General features: G+C 38.8%; 1 protein-coding gene and 1 pseudogene across 4 annotated transcripts in view; one reads left to right on the top strand and one right to left on the bottom strand.

Annotated features, from left to right (window-relative positions):
* Nucleotides 1-7634: 7634 nt before the first annotated feature.
* Nucleotides 7635-26606, bottom strand: part of LOC123757984 (Sprouty-related protein with EVH-1 domain) — a 102946-nt gene continuing 83974 nt past the window's right edge. For 2 of the 4 annotated variants that reach the window (XM_069338874.1, XM_069338873.1), the window contains exons 2-3: nt 10725-10878; nt 7635-10408 (exon numbers count right to left, since the gene is read on the bottom strand). In XM_069338874.1, coding sequence (XP_069194975.1) covers nt 9338-10408; nt 10725-10727 — 1074 coding nt within the window. In that variant the 5' untranslated portion in view covers nt 10728-10878 and the 3' untranslated portion in view covers nt 7635-9337. Of the gene's footprint in view, nt 10425-10724; nt 10879-26606 lie in introns of all 4 variants that reach the window. The other 2 variants (XM_069338872.1, XM_069338871.1) reach the window with 1 other exon arrangement.
* LOC138372836 (sprouty-related, EVH1 domain-containing protein 2-like) lies at nt 10772-14567 on the top strand (annotated as a pseudogene).

Genomic DNA, 26606 nt, shown 5'->3' on the forward strand with positions numbered 1-26606 from the left:
TTACCTTGTAAAAATTAAATTTTGTATATACAGTACTAAGGGTACATTTTGTACATACAGTACTCTGCAATACATGTGAGCTAAGCATGAAACGTGGCTATGAACAGGACCAAACCACAGTACAGTAATTTGTTACGAGTGAACAAGGAATGTATAATTTTCCTAATAATTCACAAAGAACACTTTATATGTAGTATACAGTAGCCCTTGAACTTTGCAGAGGTTGTTTTCTTAGAAAACCAGTGTAAAAATAAAGTTACACGGATAAGCAGGACTATGTTTCAAGGACATACAAAAGCCCACTTTTCTTAATAAAACACCAACTATGACACTATATTTAATACTCCTGCCACTTTCCTAATTCAGTGTACACAATTAAGTCCAGAATATTTTAAAGAGCAATGATGCAAGAATATATTCCAAAAACTTTGCAAAACATAAGAATTGTGATGTATACTTACCTAATTGTGCTTGTGGGCTTTTTATTAACACTTCTCAACTGTCAATCAACTGGTGTACAGATTCCCAAGCCTACTGGGCTCTATCATGTCAACATTTGAAACTGTGTATGGAGTCTGCCTCCACCACATTGCTGCCTAGTGCATTCTATTTGTTAACTACTGACAATGCACTAGACCTGCAGAAAGCAAAAAAATAACCCATGCCTTTATAAACATAGGATATAGGTGAATATAGGTACAGTAACTCAAAAAACTACATTGTCCACTTTAATGTAGGTGTTCCAAAAAGTGGACCACCTGTATATAATGCCTGAAATTCTGCAAAAACACCTGCTTAAATGGATAGAGAAACATGTCTTCCATTGACAAAACCCTCTAAAATCTCCACTACCAACGAGAAGTAGAGCAGCCAAGCGGACTTTTTGAGGGAAACCAAGACAGTAGGCATGAAGAGCAACAAAGGCAGAATGTAACAAGACCTGCAGGAGCAGTATAAATAACCAGGGAATAGCAAAAACGGATATAACAGCAGACAATAAGGCAGAGAATGAAGGAAACTAGGAAAAGTGAATGAGACATATCAGGAACTGCCCAGAGAAGACTTCGTGTCCCACAGATGAACTGAGAACATCTACTAAGTGGGTGTGACCACAGCTAGAGGCGACCTCCACAACTGGACATGAATCCATTGGTGCAGTACTTTGAGCTTCCCCCTAGTACCTCTACATAGGTTAACAGCATCACTCCAGTCGCATCTACGGAACTTCAAGCACTCCTGGATGATTTCAAAGATGTGACCCAACCCGCCAGCCTTCGACCAGAAGTGCAACAAACGATTATGCATCACATTACTACAATGGAAGCACCTATGTAGCGAGTAGATTATCCCAATAATATACTCGCTCCACCATCTAACCTCAGTAAGCAGAAAAGGGCAGGAGCAAACACGGCACTGCCACAGCATCGAAGGAAGAAAAGAAGGACCCACAAGGAAGGCCTGAAATTCTGGAGGAATCCTCCTTTCAATCTAGAGTCTGGAGACAACATTAAAACTATCACCAGTCCAAAGAAAATAAAAGGCTTTCTGCCAGCCAGGAACTTGCACTGCATTCAGGAATCAGGATATGCCCCATACTAAAATGAGGATAGATCTAATGTATATGCAGTGTGTTGGGCTAAGGTTGATGGCAAAGCAAAGCTCAGAGAGCTAATGAGGGGTCCTTCAAGTTAAAGTCCACAAAACCCTTGGAATAATCTAATGAATTTTTGACATCAAGGAAAGCAAACAAGATTTTTTTTCAGCTGGTGTGCTCCAATTGGTCATGCATGGAAACCTCATCTTCAATAGGAGAACTGTAATGGGCAGGGCAGAGCAACGAAAATTATTCTGTAACTAAGACAACTGTCATACCAGGAAAAGTTGATAGAATCAATGGTAACAAAACTGCAAACCAGACATGGCAGGGCTGATCACATTGAGACCATAAAAATGCTGACCAAATTAGAAGACATTAATCCAATCCATTTATTTAGAAGAGCTAATGTAAGTCAATGTATCGAGCAGCATTATTAAGCCATAATGTAAAACAAACAATAGATAATTTTTACCTGAATTTACCTATAGTGTAATAAATCAATGAAATGGAACAGCTAGTGCTAGTATATAAATACCAAAACAATGCTTCACTTCTAATTACAACTAAAATAATCTCTAGGAATAATAAGGGAACCTTTGATGAGCCCCAGCTTCTTATTCCCAGTCACAGAGATGCTGAGCCATGGAACTATGATAACATATGGAGTAATTTTGATGATGAATCATAATACTGTAAGAAGATATGCAGTGCAATTTAATACAGTAATTTGCACTACAATACTGTTTTATGGTCTTGTGTAATATGAATTGAGCAAAGAAAGTTTATATGTGAGTGTTTAAGGAAAGAACAAGAGTTTAGCCAAGAACATACTGTACTGTATAATAATGCTGTAGACACCCAACCCACACATCTGAAAATAAAGAAAGTGACAATGTTTCAGACCATCCTTGACGATTATCAATGACAGTTGTCTAGGAAGGACCGAAATGTTGTTAATGTGAAAGGTTGTCTAATTAGTCTGGGTGTCTTATTTTCACTCACATTATTGTGACTTGCTGTCTGTATTAATACCATACTGTACCTTTGAAGTACAGAAAATAGAGTGAGGAATATGATCAACTTGTGCATATACATATATGGTATATGTAACTTGTGCATATACATATATGGTATATGTAACTTGTGCATATACCATAAGTGATAAGTGACATACACAAAAATACAATTGGTGCTAGCACACTGTGGAATACTCCACAATGAAATTGTCACTAAGTTAGCAAAAAGCAATGCACGCTATAACACGCATCACACACACAAACCAATTTTTCATATAGCACAGAAAAGGGTCCTAAAATCCACAATCACTCAACATTTATAGCAAAATGGAAAACATCATGCCCCTCAATATACTGTAGAACCATAAAACAACTAAAAGAGTTGGTTAGCTTGGAGAAACTCATCGAGCACAAAAACACAAAAAATTATGTAATAACAATGACCATACTAGCAACCCAAAGCAGTTTCACAGAATCATATGACAAAGATTATAGGAAAGATGAGACATGACAAACGTAGCTTCCAATCTGTAACTATGCCTATAAATACAGCACACTGCCAAGTGCTTGCATGAGTAACTCCAAAAAATAAAACTCAAGTCCTGCCTGATGTCAACATTGATGAAGTTAGGCATCCATGACAGTCTTTCCCAACATCAATCACGCAGTTATCAAAAATGAGAGACCTTCATGCAAATTGCATGTACTCTAAAGTATAATTACTGGTAATCTCAGGACTTAAAGTATAGGTCCTGAGATCTGATACAAGCGAATCTAGCTAAAGTGGTCAATAAGTTTCTTACAATATTACAAAGCACAGAAGGCAACATGGAAAGTTGAAAGTTACTCTGGTTGATTAGGTAAGAGTTTAGATCCTAGCAATTACTCTTAGCAGTCCTTATTTATCCTCCACACAATAAAAATAGGCAAGAAGATATTATAATGATATAGGCTAGTAGTCTATGACTGATATAAACTAGAAGCCCATAACTGATATATACTACTAGTTTATGCCTGATATAGGCTAGTAAGTAATTATAAAAAGAAGACACCAAGCCAGGGAGGCTATGTAGCACCGTCAAATGTGCTGGATATTAAAAAGGCGCTAAATATCACTAAGGATGCCAATACGAGAACAAAAGTGCATAAGGTGAACAACATCAAAGGTATCCGATTCACTAAGGATTATATCGTGGGGCAGTCGGGAAGCAAGACACACACTCATCCTGGAAGTCTGGACATTCAACAAGAATATGCATGAGATACGAAATACGAGAACAAAAGCGCATAAGCTAAACAACCTCAAAGGTATCCGATTCACCAAGGATTCTATCGAGGGCCAGTTGGGAAGCAAGATGCACACACATCCTGGAAGTCTGGACATTCATTAAGAATATGCACGACCATAAGAGGGACAATGCAGTTTGGACAATAAGGAGTAGGGTGGTGTTCCATTAAGTGCCCATGAGTTTAATAGGAATGGCCAATACGTAACCTCACCAGAGCCATTTCCCATTGCTGGTTATGATGGTAGGAGGAAGGCCATGGGGACACACTACCCTTAAGAGCATGCAGCTTGTTACTAGTAACAAAAGACCAGCGTTCCTTCAAATGGGCACAGTGAGGAATGAATAACTGGGTAGAGTCGAAATAAGACCCACCTTTGCGGGAAATGGGTCAAATGGGTTTAGCCTCCTTCGCGGCAGCATCCGCATGCTCATTTAAGGAAACACCGATATGGCTGGGAACCCAGCAAAACTCGACTGCATTAAATCTGCAGCAGATAAGAAACGGCCAATATTGAATTTAGACCACTACAGGATGAACAGGATTAAAGGACTCTAGAGCCATGAGGACACTGTGAGAGTCAACTACAACAACAAAGGAAGAATGACAGTGAGAAAGCAGTTGACTTAGAGAAAATTGCATAAAGTTCTGTTGTGAAGATGCATCTCTGGAGGCAGGAGACACACATAGGTGGTCAGGAAATACAGTGGAGTAGCCTACACCTTTGGCAGACTCAGACCAATCTGTGAAGACAGAGATGGAGCAGAAGTGTGAAGATATAGGCTAGTAGCCCATGCCTGATGAATGCTACTAGCATATTCCTGATATAGGCTAGTATCCAATGTCTGATATAGATTAGAAGCCTATATCAGTATACACAAACATCACTTACTGGCCTGCCACACTCTACAAGCTCCTAATTGTGCTTTCAATGAATTCTGTTCCAAATGTTTCATCTGTTAAGTAATTATCCAATGAAAGAACTAAGCCCAGAAGGCTATATAGCACTGTCTGTGTTTCAGAATATCCAGCAGTTTACAGAAATACTTCAGGATTCCAATAATTTTTGTTTCTTTCCTAATTTGTGCAACTCACTGGGGATATCCTCAATTCACAACTTGATTTCTTTACTGTTGAGTAGTACAGAGTTTCTTTGCTTTATGTGATAGGAAAACAAGTGTAGAATTCATTAAGAAAGAATCATTCTGGTTTTGACTTTCATTCTGTTAGTACAGTGAGTGTGAAGCCCTAAATTGGTAAGATGTTCACTCTTCAGACAGAGGGTTTGTCCATGCACTACAGCACAGGCATTTTATTGTGCAGATTTAGTCACCTTCTTAGCATAGTGCCCTACATCCTTGGCTCACAACCCTAGGGACCCTAGGTTCAATTCGTAGGTTGGATAGAAACAGTTGATCACATTTCCTTTCATATGATGCTACTGTTTATCTAGCAATAAAATAAATACCTGGAGTTAGGCAAATATTGTGGACTGCATCCTAAGCAAGGTCAGTAATGCACCTGGGGGAAGCCTCGAGAAGCCTAAGAACATGCTTCCTATATCCAACAATGGAAATTATCCGGGAACAGATCGCAAGTGAATACCTATCAAGTCAGTGATCAACAGCTAAAAAAAAAAAAAAAGAGTGAAAAATACTAGTATTTTATAATAAATTGTGGCTTAATGAGGCACAACCATCTGAAGAGTAATTAAAGAGGATGTCAACAAATACTTAAGGTGTTTTTTCTGACCCTCCATTATCTTTGGCACTTTGTTCTCTTTTAAGAATTCATCATTCCTGAGATAATGGTTTCATGCAAACATTGACCCATGCTTGAGGATATGGTCTCATGCAAACATTGCCCATACTAGAGGATATGGTCTCATGCAAGCATTACCCATACTTGAGGAGATGGTCTCATGCAAGCATTACCCATACTTGAGGAGATGGTCTCATGCAAGCATTACCCATACTTGAGGAGATGGTCTCATGCAAACATTGCCCATACAGTACTTGAGGAGAGGGTCTCATGCAAGCATTACTCCATACTTGAGGAGATGGTCTCATGCAAGCATTACCCATACTTGAGGAGATGGTCTCATGCAAACATTGCCCATACTTGAGGAGATGGTCTCATGCAAACATTGCCCCATGCTTGAGGAGATGGTATCATGCAAACATTGTCCCATGCATGAGGGGATGGTCTCATCCAAGCATTAACCCATGCTTGAGGAGATGGTCTCATGCAAACATTGTCCCATGCTTGAGGAGATGGTCTCATGCAAACATTGCCCCATGCATGAGGAGATGGTCTCATCCAAGCATTAACTCATGCTTGAGGAGATGGTCTCATCCAAGCATTAACTCATGCTTGAGATGGTCTCATGCTAACATTACTCCATGCTTGAGGAGATGGTCTCATGCAAATATTTCCCCATCCTAAAGATGGCCTAAAGTAAACACTTTCCCTACACATTTCAAAAGCTTTTACATATTAGAAGAATGTAATAACAAATTAATGGCTACCATGAGAAACTACATGAATCAGAGAAGTGGCAGGAAGAAAGATATATACAGTGTAAAAGCACAGCCAGGGCAAAAGAATGACAAGATGACAGCAAAAAATCTTTCTGGTGGGTTTCCCAAAGAACATTTACTAAAAATGTAAAAGAAACTATCAGATCACCAAGTGGGACTTGGGGTTCAGGTGTAGCCAAGGAACTCTCAATAAAGGATGGTGTGCCATTAATTTGTCCATGGTAGTGCTTCCAGGGCAACCTATGCCAACTTTTCTACTGCCTTGGTACAGAAAATGTACTAATAGTAATTTAAGGAATGCACTTTTCACTATTAATAATTTTTGTAAAGAAATGGTTTATAGCAGCCAATTGTCTATTTAACATCCATATAAAGTACATCTATGTTCCTTTATTCGGAGGATGGCGGGGTTATATCAATGAAAATTAGAACAACAGATATTCTTGAGAGATTAGTAAAAGGCTTGCAAATATGTGACCTATAACTAAGGTCTGCAACTCTAGGAAGGAGTAAAGTAAATAAATAAAAAAAAAAGGCACCAAGCCTGGAAGACTATTTAGCACCGACTGTGTTGTGAGATATTCAAAAAGACATTAATATCATTCGGGATGCCAATAATGGTGCAGTAAGACACAAGCAACATCAAAGACATCTGATAAGTAGAAGTAAAGGTAAGATTAAGTTCTTTACTTTCCTAAGATTTCACTTTCATAGTCAACCAAACAGAAGCCTTCCATTTAAAAATCAAATGTGACTTCAGAACACTTTACAAGCACTCCAAAATAACATACAGCTTTGAAATGTTTGTATGCTTTTTTTCCAGCTAAATGTTGGCATTTTTCTCACCTGAAAATATTCCTGTGGCCTGCTATCTATTCTTTGTGAGGTCCCCATAGTTTTACAAACCAGAAATTTGTGCTTCGATATACAATAATATATGTTTCGTAAAAAAATACCAAAAAGCAAGGGATAAAACACTAAAGTTAAAGGATATGTCTTTGGTTGTCATTATTCTTCATAGAACCTTTTTGTTACACCCTATACTTGACAATGATGTAGACAATATTCACATAAGGAAAATTATTATGTCACTAAAACAATCACTTAAAACAAACAGTGAAAATTGAAAACCCTGTGGTATACTTTCTATAGTTGAGTAACATTTTATCAATAAAGGTCAAATGAAACTACAGCTTTGTGACTTTTTGCTTAAAATTGTTGCAAAGAAAACAAACGATAGACTGCTGACATTAGTTGCAATTTTGTTCGTGACTAGGGGTGGCATGAACGGAATGATCGGGGAGCTGACATTTGCTAGGTCAGTTCACTGGGTTACACAGGTCTGGGTCACCTCTCTACCACAGAATTAGTTAATCTTATATATCTGGAGCCTCGGGTTGACCCAAAACCCCACCAAGGTGACGACCTAGCTGCTCCCAAATCACCGCTACCAAAACATCTATTTTTAACCCAGGCCGCAGCCCCACAGAAGAAAGCAGATGGCGCCGTTCTCCCTCCAGAGCTGCTGGCAAAGAAATGAACACCTAAGAGGCCTGCAGTCATCTTGGGTGTGGCCATGAGCTGGTTGGGCCACCATCTAGCTTGTACACAAAATTGGCCTCTTCTTGGTAATCATACACAAGTGGATTATCAATATACATGATCATTGTGACAATGGTAGTTACTAGATTTTTCACAGGGCACTGATTCATATACCACCTGTGTTCCTTACATGAATGAAATTTGGAGGTTTAGTCTTTTATCATTGGACAACTACTTAATGCAGTTACATCATTACCTTAGTTTGATTTTTAAGAAGCCAAACTTCACCTTGTATTTTATGTTTCACAGTGCAACTGCCTTACACATGTTTATATACAAAGTTGTGTAGAAAACTGTTCTTTTGAATGCAACACAACTGAATAACCTTTTTTTTTAAATAATTACTCACTTAAAAAAAGGAAAATCCATGATTTGTGCTATAGCACCTAAAATGACAAGGAAACCCTTGGTAAAGTTGTCTGGCATACACAACATGGTGACAACGGCGCTAATCTTCGCCAAAAGACTAAACACAAAGTGTTGGCATGTAAGGCAAACGCAAGTGAGAACTTCACGTAGTTATTATGTGACACGTGACAGTCCAGCTGCCTTGGCCACCTGTCCGTCTTGGCCAGCTAAAGCTATCAATATATAGAACATCTATCACAATAATAATTAAAAGCATACAAAAAGTCACAGCAATTCCAAAGGGTGTCACAATTTCTCCTGAGCCCTTGAAAAATTGGGATCCCTTTAGATTATTAAAGAGGCCAAGGCGGACAGACTTACCATCAATACAGCAGCTCACATATAGATGAACAAGGGTTTCCAAATGCAAGAGTTGAGAACTGGCCATGTACGGCAGTGTGTGTACTATGCACATAGATGCACACGTGCACACACACTCTCTGAGGCCGGAGTGTGGCCATCAGGTACATAGAACACTCAAACTGTTGTGTCCTTTCTAGCCACTTAGTCAAAAGTGGTTACATTCACACTCCTTTTATCACACAATTACATTCTTTCTTCTCTTTCCAGTAGGCTGTTTGACAAACATGTTTGTGCTAATAAGCAGCACCCTCACATTCATTTAGTTCACACTACCGTCATTGTTGTCCCTGACACAATGCCTTACTGGCTACATGACTTGACCAGAAATCATCTGGGTTGGTTCAACCATCCACATACATGCCCAGGACCACACCAGACTGTTGGGAACTGCTACCCTGATCACACCAAGGTTGTGGGGAGGGCAGTGTAGGGCTGCCAGTTACTGTGAATACGGTATCCTCTTCCTCATCATCATCATCATCATCATCTTCTTCGTCCTCTTGGGCATGAGTGGGGGCGGTGAGTCAGGAGGCCTCATGACGGCCGCCACATAGTCCGCAGGCGACGGCACATCGATGGCATGCTCGCAGTGGCAAGTAGCACCACAGGCACGGCACCAATAGGGATAACAATGTTAATCCAAGCCACCGTCGCCCGCACGACTCATCTGCTGTGCCTCCAGGACCCCCACATTCACACGGATGGTGCGCAAAATCCCCTTCAGCATCACTCATGCAGTGATATAACATACACTGTGCGCAGGAGATACATGTAAGTGTGTCAATAGCTGTGCGCACACAGTCTGGGGCATATTCACAACTGCCTCGTGAATTCATATCGTATGTAAACATCTCCTGGCAGTGTCGACAGCGAGCTTTTATGGTCTTTCTGACCCTTTTTTCTCGTTTTCTAGGTCTCTTACCAGGTAGTAACTGAGGAGCCATTTGTTGTGAATGAGTTCCCCCGACAAGCTCGAGCTGCTGTTGCTTCTTGAGAGATGTTATACTGTGCCTCTTCTCCCCTTTTATGCCTTCAACTACTGGGTAGCTATACTCATGGTGCATTACTGCTGGCTGACTTTCTGCTGGATCAAACTGAACATAGGAGTAGTTTTCTCCAGAAACTCCTATTTTATCTTGGTCCTGGGATATATCAAGGGGGTTAACAGACTTATGCTCACAATCCAATTCTAATGGCTTGTCGGGGGGGTTGTTGTTATGGGGCAGTGGAGGTCTGGGCCGGGGTGGAAATGTGATGCGGTGCAGGTGGTGGTGATGGTGGTGGTTGGTGTGAGGGTGGGGGTGGGTATACGGCTGAGTTGTTGTCCCTGCCGTAGAGGTGGCCAGGTTAGAAGTGGTGGAAGAGGGAGAGGTGTTTGTAGTGGATATGCCAGTTCCTCCCGCTGATCCGATTCCCCCCACTCCACCTCCTGGTGGTGGGTAATGGTGGTGGTGGTGATGGTGGTGGTGGTGGTGAGGGGGGTGGTCTGGGGTGGGCAGGGGGGTTGAGGTGGGTGTGTGACGGCTGCTGCTGCAGGTGGTGACCGACCCTGACGACGACCGTGACCCATCTCTCTCCACCGGAAGATTCACCGTCTGCAAATCACCATCACTGTCAAGGTTGGTTATTAATAACTATGTCAGTTCATTATTATCAGTGAATAAAATCTAAACTACAAAAGTAAAATAATAATTTTTTAGCAAATGTTTAAGGGATATAGGAAATTAATGAATAAAATATGAAGAGATTAAGAAAATTAAATAAAAACAAAACAAAAAAGGAAATGGAACACCCTAGAGATTCTTACCAATAATTAACAGACAAATTAGACAAATTATTTTAAAGCAAAGAATATAAAAATAATAAAAATTGAAATGATAAAAAATACACATGTACGAAGATGCCACTTACCATAAATACATTATCATCGCCAACATCTATGTTGAGTCCATGGCGATATGAGGGAAAGTCGGTGAGACCTGAGAATTATAAACTCATTACATTATCATACAATCAATTTCTGCGGTTCAGTTCCAATTTTAGAATGCTACACATCTTCCTACTCCTAATAATATATATATATATATATATATATATATATATATATATATATATATATATATATATATATATATATATATATATATATATATATATATATATATATATATATACATACATATATATATATATATGTATATATGTATATATATATATATATATATATATATGTCGTACCTAGTAGCCAGAACTCACTTCTGAGCCTACTATGCAAGGCCCGATTTGCCTAATAAGCCAAGTTTTCATGAATAAATTGCTTTTCGACTAAATAACCTACCTAACCTAACCTAACCTAACTTTTTCGGCTACCTAACCTAACCTAACCTAACCTATAAAGATAGGTTAGGTTAGGTTAGGTAGGGTTGGTTAGGTTCGGTCATATATCTACGTTAATTTTAACTCCAATAAAAAAAAATTGACCTCTTACATAATGAAATGGGTTGCTTTATCATTTCATAAGAAAAAATTTAGAGAAAATATATTAATTCATGAAAACTTGGCTTATTAGGCAAATCGGGCCTTGCATTGTAGGCTGAGAAGTGAGTTCTGGCTACTAGGTACGACATATATATGTATATATATATATACATATATATGTCGTACCTAGTAGCCAGAACTCACTTCTCAGCCTATGCAAGGCCCGATTTGCCTAATAAGCCTAGTTTTCATGAATTAATGTTTTTTCGACAACCTAACCTACCTAACCTAACCTAACGTTTTCGGCTACCTAACCTAACCTAACCTATAAAGATAGGTTAGGTTAGGTTAGGTAGGGTTGGTTAGGTTCGGTCATATATCTACGTTAATTTTAACTCCAATAAAAAAAAATTGACCTCATACATAATGAAATGGATAGCTTTATCATTTCATAAGAAAAAAATTAGAGAAAATATATTAATTCAGTAAAACTTGGCTTATTAGGCAAATCGGGCCTCGCATAGTAGGCTGAGAAGTGAGTTCTGGCTACTAGGTACGACATTATATATATATATATATATATATATATATATATATATATATATATATATATATATATATATATGTATATACAGTATATATATGTATATGTATATATGTATATGTATATACAGTATATATATATATATATATATATATATATATATATATATATATATATATATATATATATATATATGTCGTACCTAGTAGCCAGAACGCACTTCTCAGCCTACTATACATGGCCCGATTTGCCTAATAAGCCAAGTTTTCATGAATTAATATATTTTCTCTAATTTTTTTCTTATGAAATGATAAAGCTACCCATTTCATTATGTATGAGGTCAATTTTTTTTTATTGGAGTTAAAATTAACGTAGATATATGACCGAACCTAACCAACCCTACCTAACCTAACCTAACCTATCTTTATAGGTTAGGTTAGGTTAGGTAGCCGAAAAAGTTAGGTTAGGTTAGGTCAGGTAGGTTAGGTAGTCGAAAAACAATTAATTCATGAAAACTTGGCTTATTAGGCAAATCAGGCCTTGTATAGTAGGCTGAGAAGTGCGTTCTGGCTACTAGGTACGACATATATATATATATATATATATATATATATGTCGTACCTAGTAGCCAGAACTCACTTCTCAGCCTACAATGCAAGGCCCGATTTGCCTAATAAGCCAAGTTTTCATGAATTAATATATTTTCTCTAAATTTTTTCTTATGAAATGATAAAGCAACCCATTTCATTATGTAAGAGGTCAATTTTTTTTTATTGGAGTTAAAATTAACGTAGATATATGACCGAACCTAACCAACCCTACCTAACCTAACCTAACCTATCTTTATAGGTTAGGTTAGGTTAGGTTAGGTAGCCGAAAAAGTTAGGTTAGGTTAGGTTAGGTAGGTTATTTAGTCGAAAAGCAATTTATTCATGAAAACTTGGCTTATTAGGCAAATCGGGCCTTGCATAGTAGGCTCAGAAGTGAGTTCTGGCTACTAGGTACGACATATATATATATATTATATATATATATACATATACATATATATATATATGTATGTATATATATATATATATATATATATATATATATATATATATATATTATATATATATATATATATATAATATATATATCTATATATATATATATATTATTAGGAGTAGGAAGATGTGTAGCATTCTAAAATTGGAACTGAACCGCAGAAATTGATTGTATGATAATGTAATGAGTTTATAATTCTCAGGTCTCACCGACTTTCCCTCATATCGCCATGGACTCAACATAGATGTTGGCGATGATAATGTATTTATGGTAAGTGGCATCTTCGTACATGTGTATTTTTTATCATTTCAATTTTTATTATTTTTATATTCTTTGCTTTAAAATAATTTGTCTAATTTGTCTGTTAATTATTGGTAAGAATCTCTAGGGTGTTCCATTTCCTTTTTTGTTTTGTTTTTATTTAATTTTCTTAATCTCTTCATATTTTATTCATTAATTTCCTATATCCCTTAAACATTTGCTAAAAAATTATTATTTTACTTTTGTAGTTTAGATTTTATTCACTGATAATAATGAACTGACATAGTTATTAATAACCAACCTTGACAGTGATGGTGATTTGCAGACGGTGAATCTTCCGGTGGAGAGAGATGGGTCACGGTCGTCGTCAGGGTCGGTCACCACCTGCAGCAGCAGCCGTCACACACCCACCTCAACCCCCCTGCCCACCCCAGACCACCCCCCTCACCACCACCACCACCATCACCACCACCACCATTACCCACCACCAGGAGGTGGAGTGGGGGAATCGGATCAGCGGGAGGAACTGGCATATCCACTACAAACACCTCTCCCTCTTCCACCACTTCTAACCTGGCCACCTCTACGGCAGGGACAACAACTCAGCCGTATACCCACCCCCACCCTCACACCAACCACCACCATCACCACCACCTGCACCGCATCACATTTCCACCCCGGCCCAGACCTCCACTGCCCCATAACAACAACCCCCCCGACAAGCCATTAGAATTGGATTGTGAGCATAAGTCTGTTAACCCCCTTGATATATCCCAGGACCAAGATAAAATAGGAGTTTCTGGAGAAAACTACTCCTATGTTCAGTTTGATCCAGCAGAAAGTCAGCCAGCAGTAATGCACCATGAGTATAGCTACCCAGTAGTTGAAGGCATAAAAGGGGAGAAGAGGCACAGTATAACATCTCTCAAGAAGCAACAGCAGCTCGAGCTTGTCGGGGAACTCATTCACAACAAATGGCTCCTCAGTTACTACCTGGTAAGAGACCTAGAAAACGAGAAAAAAGGGTCAGAAAGACCATAAAAGCTCGCTGTCGACACTGCCAGGAGATGTTTACATACGATATGAATTCACGAGGCAGTTGTGAATATGCCCCAGACTGTGTGCGCACAGCTATTGACACACTTACATGTATCTCCTGCGCACAGTGTATGTTATATCACTGCATGAGTGATGCTGAAGGGGATTTTGCGCACCATCCGTGTGAATGTGGGGGTCCTGGAGGCACAGCAGATGAGTCGTGCGGGCGACGGTGGCTTGGATTAACATTGTTATCCCTATTGGTGCCGTGCCTGTGGTGCTACTTGCCACTGCGAGCATGCCATCGATGTGCCGTCGCCTGCGGACTATGTGGCGGCCGTCATGAGGCCTCCTGACTCACCGCCCCCACTCATGCCCAAGAGGACGAAGAATGATGATGATGATGATGAGAAGAGGATACCGTATTCACAGTAACTGGCAGCCCTACACTGCCCTCCCCACAACCTTGGTGTGATCAGGGTAGCAGTTCCCAACAGTCTGGTGTGGTCCTGGGCATGTATGTGGATGGTTGAACCAACCCAGATGATTTCTGGTCAAGTCATGTAGCCAGTAAGGCATTGTGTCAGGGACAACAATGACGGTAGTGTGAACTAAATGAATGTGAGGGTGCTGCTTATTAGCACAAACATGTTTGTCAAACAGCCTACTGGAAAGAGAAGAAAGATGTAATTGTGTGATAAAAGGAGTGTGAATGTAACCACTTTTGACTAAGTGGCTAGAAAGGACACAACAGTTTGAGTGTTCTATGTACCTGATGGCCACACTCCGGCCTCAGAGAGTGTGTGTGCACGTGTGCATCTATGTGCATAGTACACACACTGCCGTACATGGCCAGTTCTCAACTCTTGCATTTGGAAACCCTTGTTCATCTATATGTGAGCTGCTGTATTGATGGTAAGTCTGTCCGCCTTGGCCTCTTTAATAATCTAAAGGGATCCCAATTTTTCAAGGGCTCAGGAGAAATTGTGACACCCTTTGGAATTGCTGTGACTTTTTGTATGCTTTTAATTATTATTGTGATAGATGTTCTATATATTGATAGCTTTAGCTGGCCAAGACGGACAGGTGGCCAAGGCAGCTGGACTGTCACGTGTCACATAATAACTACGTGAAGTTCTCACTTGCGTTTGCCTTACATGCCAACACTTTGTGTTTAGTCTTTTGGCGAAGATTAGCGCCGTTGTCACCATGTTGTGTATGCCAGACAACTTTACCAAGGTTTCCTTGTCATTTTAGGTGCTATAGCACAAATCATGGATTTTCCTTTTTTTAAGTGAGTAATTATTTAAAAAAAAGGTTATTCAGTTGTGTTGCATTCAAAAGAACAGTTTTCTACACAACTTTGTATATAAACATGTGTAAGGCAGTTGCACTGTGAAACATAAAATACAAGGTGAAGTTTGGCTTCTTAAAAATCAACTAAGGTAATGATGTAACTGCATTAAGTAGTTGTCCAATGATAAAAGACTAAACTCCAAATTTCATTCATGTAAGGAACACAGGTGGTATATGAATCAGTGCCCTGTGAAAAATCTAGTAACTACCATTGTCACAATGATCATGTATATTGATAATCCACTTGTGTATGATTACCAAGAAGAGGCCAATTTTGTGTACAAGCTAGATGGTGGCCCAACCAGCTCATGGCCACACCCAAGATGACTGCAGGCCTCTTAGGTGTTCATTTCTTTGCCAGCAGCTCTGGAGGGAGAACGGCGCCATCTGCTTTCTTCTGTGGGGCTGCGGCCTGGGTTAAAAATAGATGTTTTGGTAGCGGTGATTTGGGAGCAGCTAGGTCGTCACCTTGGTGGGGTTTTGGGTCAACCCGAGGCTCCAGATATATAAGATTAACTAATTCTGTGGTAGAGAGGTGACCCAGACCTGTGTAACCCAGTGAACTGACCTAGCAAATGTCAGCTCCCCGATCATTCCGTTCATGCCACCCCTAGTCACGAACAAAATTGCAACTAATGTCAGCAGTCTATCGTTTGTTTTCTTTGCAACAATTTTAAGCAAAAAGTCACAAAGCTGTAGTTTCATTTGACCTTTATTGATAAAATGTTACTCAACTATAGAAAGTATACCACAGGGTTTTCAATTTTCACTGTTTGTTTTAAGTGATTGTTTTAGTGACATAATAATTTTCCTTATGTGAATATTGTCTACATCATTGTCAAGTATAGGGTGTAACAAAAAGGTTCTATGAAGAATAATGACAACCAAAGACATATCCTTTAACTTTAGTGTTTTATCCCTTGCTTTTTGGTATTTTTTTACGAAACATATATTATTGTATATCGAAGCACAAATTTCTGGTTTGTAAAACTATGGGGACCTCACAAAGAATAGATAGCAGGCCACAGGAATATTTTCAGTGAGAAAAATGCCAACATTTAGCTGGAAAAAAAGCATACAAACATTTCAAAGCTGTACTGTATGTTATTTTGGAGTGCTTGTAAAGTGTTCTGAAGTCACATTTGATTTTTAAATGGAAGGCTTCTGTTTGGTTGACTATGAAAGTGAAATCTTAGGAAAGTAAAGAACTTAATCTTACCTTTACTTCTACTTATCAGATGTCTTTGATGTTGCTTGTGTCTTACTGCACCATTATTGGCATCCCGAATGATATTAACACTTTCGCGCTCTCCGCAAAGGTCACTCAGCCAACCGAATGTGCGCGCTGCGTTTTTATCGCTTAAGCGTAAAAACAAAAATGTGTATACTCTTTTTACTCTTCTGACCTTAGTTCTCATGCTACGTATTTCATTTTGGTACCAACGTGTTCGCAATAAAATTCTCTAGAAGAACATCAGTAAAATAAGTCACGAAACATATAGGGATACCAGCACCAAATAAATAACTACGTAGATGACTCGCCGTGAGCGCCCATCAGCAACAAAATGTTTTTACTCTTGGGATTGTAATCACCTCCACACTTGTTCTACAGCGTTAATTTTGGTATCAATAGACTCGCAATGAAATTCCGAACACGGTGATATGAATATAAGCGTAGAATAATGATGCAGCCCGCCCGCAAGAGTGTGGGAAGTGGTGAAATTGTTTTCCGGTATCGGTGACGGGACGACGCACGGCGCTTTGAAAGTTTATACTTATTTCACTCTCATGACATTAATTTTTTATGTACGTCATTCATTTTTATGTCAATGTGTTCGCAATAGAATGTTCTATGTGCCCATAGGTAAAAAATATCAACAAAGCGTAAGTTAGAATAACGACAAATATAAAACAACGCTGGAACATATCAGTGAGCGTCAAACACACACGAAATATTTTTACTTTTGTTATGTTTGTCAAGTTTATACTTGTTGCACACAGTTATTTTTGGTTGTATATTGATCGGAATAAAATTCCCTAAACAGACATATGCATATAATACATGATATAGGGGAAGAATTACCAGTATAAACGGCTAAAGTCACCCACCTGCAACCCGTTTGGGACAAAATACCATTTGATCGAAGTTATCCACACCTTTCATGAACTTATTGTACCATGAAGCCTAGTGGTGAGAAAGAGAGCCTCATGGCGCGCAGTTTGAAACAAACCCAAAGTAAATCGGATAAAAATTGAATTTTATACAAATATTTTAAAAGTTGACATAACTTTATGTCCACTATGCGTTAGCGTTAGACGAAACCGAACGCGCCGGCGCGTCCAGATAGCGCGAAAGTGTTAATGTCTTTTTGAATATCTCACAACACAGTCGGTGCTAAATAGTCTTCCAGGCTTGGTGCCTTTTTTTTTATTTATTTACTTTACTCCTTCCTAGAGTTGCAGACCTTAGTTATAGGTCACATATTTGCAAGCGTTTTACTAATCTCTCAAGAATATCTGTTGTTCTAATTTTCATTGATATAACCCCGCCATCCTCCGAATAAAGGAACATAGATGTACTTTATATGGATGTTAAATAGACAATTGGCTGCTATAAACCATTTCTTTACAAAAATTATTAATAGTGAAAAGTGCATTCCTTAAATCACTATTAGTACATTTTCTGTACCAAGGCAGTAGAAAAGTTGGCATAGGTTGCCCTGGAAGCACTACCATGGACAAATTAATGGCACACCATCCTTTATTGAGAGTTCCTTGGCTACACCTGAACCCCAAGTCCCACTTGGTGATCTGATAGTTTCTTTTACATTTTTAGTAAATGTTCTTTGGGAAACCCACCAGAAAGATTTTTTGCTGTCATCTTGTCATTCTTTTGCCCTGGCTGTGCTTTTACACTGTATATATCTTTCTTCCTGCCACTTCTCTGATTCATGTAGTTTCTCATGGTAGCCATTAATTTGTTATTACATTCTTCTAATATGTAAAAGCTTTTGAAATGTGTAGGGAAAGTGTTTACTTTAGGCCATCTTTAGGATGGGGAAATATTTGCATGAGACCATCTCCTCAAGCATGAGTTAATGCTTGGATGAGACCATCTCCTCAAGCATGAGTTAATGCTTGGATGAGACCATCTCCTCATGCATGGGGCAATGTTTGCATGAGACCATCTCCTCAAGTATGGGCAATGTTTGCATGAGACCATCTCCTCAAGCATGGGACAATGTTTGCATGAGACCATCTCCTCAAGCATGGGTTAATGCTTGGATGAGACCATCCCCTCATGCATGGGACAATGTTTGCATGATACCATCTCCTCAAGCATGGGGCAATGTTTGCATGAGACCATCTCCTCAAGTATGGGCAATGTTTGCATGAGACCATCTCCTCAAGTATGGGTAATGCTTGCATGAGACCATCTCCTCAAGTATGGAGTAATGCTTGCATGAGACCCTCTCCTCAAGTATGGAGTAATGCTTGCATGAGACCCTCTCCTCAAGTATGGGTAATGCTTGCATGAGACCATCTCCTCAAGTATGGGTAATGCTTGCATGAGACCATCTCCTCAAGTATGGGTAATGCTTGCATGAGACCATCTCCTCAAGTATGGGTAATGCTTGCATGAGACCATATCCTCTAGTATGGGCAATGTTTGCATGAGACCATATCCTCAAGCATGGGTCAATGTTTGCATGAAACCATTATCTCAGGAATGGTGAATTCTTAAAAGAGAACAAAGTGCCAAAGATAATGGAGGGTCAGAAAAAACACCTTAAGTATTTGTTGACATCCTCTTTAATTACTCTTCAGATGGTTGTGCCTCATTAAGCCACAATTTATTATAAAATACTAGTATTTTTCACTCTTTTTTTTTTTTTTTTAGCTGTTGATCACTGACTTGATAGGTATTCACTTGCGATCTGTTCCCGGATAATTTCCATTGTTGGATATAGGAAGCATGTTCTTAGGCTTCTCGAGGCTTCCCCCAGGTGCATTACTGACCTTGCTTAGGATGCAGTCCACAACATTTGCCTAACTCCAGGTATTTATTTTATTGCTAGATAAACAGTAGCATCATATGAAAGGAAATGTGATCAACTGTTTCTATCCAACCTACGAATTGAACCTAGGGTCCCTAGGGTTGTGAGCCAAGGATGTAGGGCACTATGCTAAGAAGCTGACTAAATCTGCACAATAAAATGCCTGTGCTGTAGTGCATGGACAAACCCTCTGTCTGAAGAGTGAACATCTTACCAATTTAGGGCTTCACACTCACTGTACTAACAGAATGAAAGTCAAAACCAGAATGATTCTTTCTTAATGAATTCTACACTTGTTTTCCTATCACATAAAGCAAAGAAACTCTGTACTACTCAACAGTAAAGAAATCAAGTTGTGAATTGAGGATATCCCCAGTGAGTTGCACAAATTAGGAAAGAAACAAAAATTATTGGAATCCTGAAGTATTTCTGTAAACTGCTGGATATTCTGAAACACAGACAGTGCTATATAGCCTTCTGGGCTTAGTTCTTTCATTGGATTATTACTTAACAGATGAAACATTTGGAACAGAATTCATTGAAAGCACAATTAGGAGCTTGTAGAGTGTGGCAGGCCAGTAAGTGATGTTTGTGTATACTGATATAGGCTTCTAATCTATATCAGACATTGGATACTAGCCTATATCAGGAATATGCTAGTAGCATTCATCAGGCATGGGCTACTAGCCTATATCTTCACACTTCTGCTCCATCTCTGTCTTCACAGATGGGTCTGAGTCTGCCAAAGGTGTAGGCTACTCCACTGTATTTCCTGACCACCTATGTGTGTCTCCTGCCTCCAGAGATGCATCTTCACAACAGAACTTTATGCAATTTTCTCTAAGTCAACTGCTTTCTCACTGTCATTCTTCCTTTGTTGTTGTAGTTGACTCTCACAGTGTCCTCATGGCTCTAGAGTCCTTTAATCCTGTTCATCCTGTAGTGGTCTAAATTCAATATTGGCCGTTTCTTATCTGCTGCAGATTTAATGCAGTCGAGTTTTGCTGGGTTCCCAGCCATATCGGTGTTTCCTTAAATGAGCATGCGGATGCTGCCGCGAAGGAGGCTATCCCCATTTGACCCATTTCCCGCAAAGGTGGGTCTTATTTCGACTCTACCCAGTTATTCATTCCTCACTGTGCCCATTTGAAGGAACGCTGGTCTTTTGTTACTAGTAACAAGCTGCATGCTCTTAAGGGTAGCGTGTCCCCATGGCCTTCCTCCTACCATCATAACCAGCAATGGGAAATGGCTCTGGTGAGGTTACGTATTGGCCATTCCTATTAAACTCATGGGCACTTAATGGAACACCACCCTACTCCTTATTGTCCAAACTGCATTGTCCCTCTTATGGTCGTGCATATTCTTAATGAATGTCCAGACTTCCAGGATGTGTGTGCATCTTGCTTCCCAACTGGCCCTTGATAGAATCCTTGGTGAATCGGATACCTTTGAGGTTGTTCACCTTATGCGCTTTTGTTCTCGTATTTCGTATCTCATGCATACAGTATTCTTAATGAATGTCCAGACTTCCAGGATGAGTGTGTGTCTTGCTTCCCGACTGCCCCACGATATAATCCTTAGTGAATCGGATACCTTTGATGTTGTTCACCTTATGCACTTTTGTTCTCGTATTGGCATCCTTAGTGATATTTAGCGCCTTTTTAATATCCAGCACATTTGACGGTGCTACATAGCCTCCCTGGCTTGGTGTCTTCTTTTTATAATTACTTACTAGCCTATATCAGGCATAAGCTAGTAGTATATATCAGTTATGGGCTTCTAGTTTATATCAGTCATAGACTACTAGCCTATATCATTATAATATCTTCTTGCCTATTTTTATTGTGTGGAGGATAAATAAGGACTGCTAAGAGTAATTGCTAGGATCTAAACTCTTACCTAATCAACCAGAGTAACTTTCAACTTTCCATGTTGCCTTCTGTGCTTTGTAATATTGTAAGAAACTTATTGACCACCTAGGCTAGATTCGCTTGTATCAGATCTCAGGACCTATACTTTAAGTCCTGAGATTACCAGTAATTATACTTTAGAGTACATGCAATTTGCATGAAGGTCTCTCATTTTTGATAATTGCGTGATTGATGTTGGGAAAGACTGTCATGGATGCCTAAATTCATCAATGTTGACATCAGGCAGGACTTGAGTTTTATTTTTTGGAGTTACTCATGCAAGCACTTGGCAGTGTGCTGTATTTATAGGCATAGTTACAGATTGGAAGCTACGTTTGTGATGTCTCATCTTTCCTATAATCTTTGTCATATGATTCTGTGAAACTGCTTTGGGTTGCTAGTATGGTCATTGTTATTACATAATTTTTTGTGTTTTTGTGCTCGATGAGTTTCTCCAAGCTAACCAACTCTTTTAGTTGTTTTATGGTTCTACAGTATATTGAGGTGCATGATGTTTTCCATTTTGCTATAAATGTTGAGTGATTGTGGATTTTAGGACCCTTTTCTGTGCTATATGAAAAATTGGTTTGTGTGTGTGATGCGTGTTATAGCGTGCATTGCTTTTTGCTAACTTAGTGACAATTTCATTGTGGAGTATTCCACAGTGTGCTAGCACCAATTGTATTTTTGTGTATGTCACTTATCACTTATGGTATATGCACAAGTTACATATACCATATATGTATATGCACAAGTTACATATACCATATATGTATATGCACAAGTTACATATACCATATATGTATATGCACAAGTTGATCATATTCCTCACTCTATTTTCTGTACTTCAAAGGTACAGTATGGTATTAATACAGACAGCAAGTCACAATAACGTGAGTGAAAATAAGACACCCAGACTAATTAGACAACCTTTCACATTAACAACATTTCGGTCCTTCCTAGACAACTGTCATTGATAATCGTCAAGGATGGTCTGAAACATTGTCACTTTCTTTATTTTCAGATGTGTGGGTTGGGTGTCTACAGTATTATTATACAGTACAGTATGTTCTTGGCTAAACTCTTGTTCTTTCCTTAAACACTCACATATAAACTTTCTTTGCTCAATTCATATTACACAAGACCATAAAACAGTATTGTAGTGCAAATTATTAAATTGCACTGCATATCTTCTTACAGTATTATGATTCATCATCAAAATTACTCCATACGTTATCATAGTTCCATGGCTCAGCATCTCTGTGACTGGGAATAAGAAGCTGGGGCTCATCAAAGGTTCCCTTATTATTCCTAGAGATTATTTTAGTTGTAATTAGAAGTGAAGCATTGTTTTGGTATTTATATACTAGCACTAGCTGTTCCATTTCATTGATTTATTACACTATAGGTAAATTCAGGTAAAAATTATCTATTGTTTGTTTTACATTATGGCTTAATAATGCTGCTCGATACATTGACTTACATTAGCTCTTCTAAATAAATGGATTGGATTACTGTCTTCTAATTTGGTCAGCATTTTTATGGTCTCAATGTGATCAGCCCTGCCATGTCTGGTTTGCAGTTTTGTTACCATTGATTCTATCAACTTTTCCTGGTATGACAGTTGTCTTAGTTACAGAATAATTTTTGTTGCTCTGCCCTGCCCATTACAGTTCTCCTTTTGAAGATGAGGTTTCCATGCTTGACCAATTGGAGCACACCAGCTGAAAAAAAATCTTGTTTGCTTTCTTGATGTCAAAAATTCATTAGATTATTCCAAGGGTTTTGTGGACTTTAACTTGAAGGACCCCTCATTAGCTCTCTGAGCTTTGCTTTGCCATCAACCTTAGCCCAACACACTGCATATACATTAGATCTATCCTCATTTTAGTATGGGGCATATCCTGATTCCTGAATGCAGTGCAAGTTCCTGGCTGGCAGAAAGCCTTTTATTTTCTTTGGACTGGTGATAGTTTTAATGTTGTCTCCAGACTAGATTGAAAGGAGGATTCCTCCAGAATTTCAGGCCTTCCTTGTGGGTCCTTCTTTTCTTCCTTCGATGCTGTGGCAGTGCCGTGTTTGCTCCTGCCCTTTTCTGCTTACTGAGGTTAGATGGTGGAGCGAGTATATTATTGGGATAATCTACTCGCTACATAGGTGCTTCCATTGTAGTAATGTGATGCATAATCGTATGTTGCACTTCTGGTCGAAGGCTGGCGGGTTGGGTCACATCTTTGAAATCATCCAGGAGTGCTTGAAGTTCCGTAGATGCGACTGGAGTGATGCTGTTAACCTATGTAGAGGTACTAGGGGGAAGCTCAAAGTACTGCACCAAAGGATTCATGTCCAGTTGTGGAGGTCGCCTCTAGCTGTGGTCACACCCACTTAGTAGATGTTCTCAGTTCATCTGTGGGACACGAAGTCTTCTCTGGGCAGTTCCTGATATGTCTCATTCACTTTTCCTAGTTTCCTTCATTCTCTGCCTTATTGTCTGCTGTTATATCCGTTTTTGCCATTCCCTGGTTATTTATACTGCTCCTGCAGGTCTTGTTACATTCTGCCTTTGTTGCTCTTCATGCCTACTGTCTTGGTTTCCCTCAAAAAGTCCGCTTGGCTGCTCTACTTCTCGTTGGTAGTGGAGATTTTAGAGGGTTTTGTCAATGGAAGACATGTTTCTCTATCCATTTAAGCAGGTGTTTTTGCAGAATTTCAGGCATTATATACAGGTGGTCCACTTTTTGGAACACCTACATTAAAGTGGACAATGTAGTTTTTTGAGTTACTGTACCTATATTCACCTATATCTTATGTTTATAAAGGCATGGGTTATTTTTTTTGCTTTCTGCAGGTCTAGTGCATTGTCAGTAGTTAACAAATAGAATGCACTAGGCAGCAATGTGGTGGAGGCAGACTCCATACACAGTTTCAAATGTTGACATGATAGAGCCCAGTAGGCTTGGGAATCTGTACACCAGTTGATTGACAGTTGAGAAGTGTTAATAAAAAGCCCACAAGCACAATTAGGTAAGTATACATCACAATTCTTATGTTTTGCAAAGTTTTTGGAATATATTCTTGCATCATTGCTCTTTAAAATATTCTGGACTTAATTGTGTACACTGAATTAGGAAAGTGGCAGGAGTATTAAATAGTGTCATAGTTGGTGTTTTATTAAGAAAAGTGGGCTTTTGTATGTCCTTGAAACATAGTCCTGCTTATCCGTGTAACTTTATTTTTACACTGGTTTTCTAAGAAAACAACCTCTGCAAAGTTCAAGGGCTACTGTATACTACATATAAAGTGTTCTTTGTGAATTATTAGGAAAATTATACATTCCTTGTTCACTCGTAACAAATTACTGTGGTTTGGTCCTGTTCATAGCCACGTTTCATGCTTAGCTCACATGTATTGCAGAGTACTGTATGTACAAAATGTACCCTTAGTACTGTATATACAAAATTTAATTTTTACAAGGTAAAATTCAATAAGAATGAAGTGTGCTTTGTTTAGTATTAGTTGGTGCTTCATGCATCGTTTTGTTTTATTATAACATTTATGCATTGTGGCACTAACAAACTTTCCATAATACCTGCTGCACCCCAATATGCATAAACAAAAAGTAATGTTTACTCCATTCTGCATCATTAATAAGGGGTTAAATCTACTTGATACACTAACCCTGTACTGTATATTTGTTGTAGGAAGTGGCAACTACGTTTATCAACATCACTGGGGGTACACATGCCTATAGTGCTTTATACACTCAAGGGGGGTTCTGTAATGTGGTTGTTTATATTCTCGTCTCACAACCTAGTTCCTGAGTTTGATCCCTAAGTTAAAGAGACGTTGAGAACATTTTCGTTAATTCGATAACCTCTGTTCCCTTAGCAGTAAATAGGTAAGAGTTAGACAACTGTTGAGGTTGCATCCTGGTGAAGGTCATTAGTAATTGGCTTAGAGGGAGCTTCAATAAGCCTAACAGGTTTCCTGTCCCCAACGATAGGAAATTATAAGGTGAACCATATATACTGTATCCTGTATAGCTGGAAAGTGGTAAAAGTATTTAAAAGTAATGTTGTATGAATTCACTTAGATCAAGACATTCCCAGAATGTATTCCTCATACAGAATGAAGGTCACTTTCCATATTTAATCAATTGTTACATATTGATTTTACCTTTCTTTACACATTCACAACTTTCCCTTCCTTTCACATTCAAAATTACTCACATATGTTTTCTCTGCTTTTTAATTACAGCATCATTACTCTGTTCAACATTGTCATGACTAGGGTCTAGAGTGAACAGGGAGGGTTTGCTTGTTCTTATTTTACATGTGTTGCTAATTGATATAAATAAAGGGTCTATCATGTGTGTTTGCCTAGGTCCCATTAAGTAGTTATTCTTACATTAGCAATATCATCTTATCACAGTTAAAACTTGTATACTGTATTTCCATAACTTTATCATGCCGTATTCTATCAGTGTTTACAACACTGCACATGCTTCTTAGTGTTCAACCATTCCATACAATACATTACCTGCATTCCTTTCTATTCTATTCTATTTTTTTTTAACTTGATTCACTCAGCAATCAGTTTTATTTGCAGAAATGGCACTTTTGTTGCTAGCTCATCACAACAGTATTTAAACTTTCCAGACAATTCCATTACCTCTGCATTCATAATGACTTTTCGTAGAATTTCCTTCATACTCAACTACTGAACAATGATCTTTCATTCATGTGCATTCACTCCCTGCAATTTTCTCGCACATTATCAAAACCTCTGGGAGATTTCTGAGCAACAGGGTTATCGAGGTCCCTATAGTCCAACTGCTCACTTTCCCCAGGATGCAACCCACAACATTTGTCTAAATACTGGATACTTATTTTACAGTTAGCTGAACAGTTGCATCAGGCGAAAGGAAACGTGCCTAACTATATTATTATTAAGGGGTCATTAAGGCTTGTTATTATTATTAAGAGATTATTAAGCCCTATCAACTTCTTAAGGATTATTAAAGCCAATCATCCTTTGGAGAGTTATGGGTTATCAACCTCTGGAAGGTTATTAAGGTCTATCAACTGAAGCGTTATAC

Source organism: Procambarus clarkii, chromosome 40 (assembly GCF_040958095.1).
Source record: "Procambarus clarkii isolate CNS0578487 chromosome 40, FALCON_Pclarkii_2.0, whole genome shotgun sequence".
NCBI classification, from domain to species: Eukaryota; Metazoa; Arthropoda; class Malacostraca; order Decapoda; family Cambaridae; genus Procambarus; species Procambarus clarkii.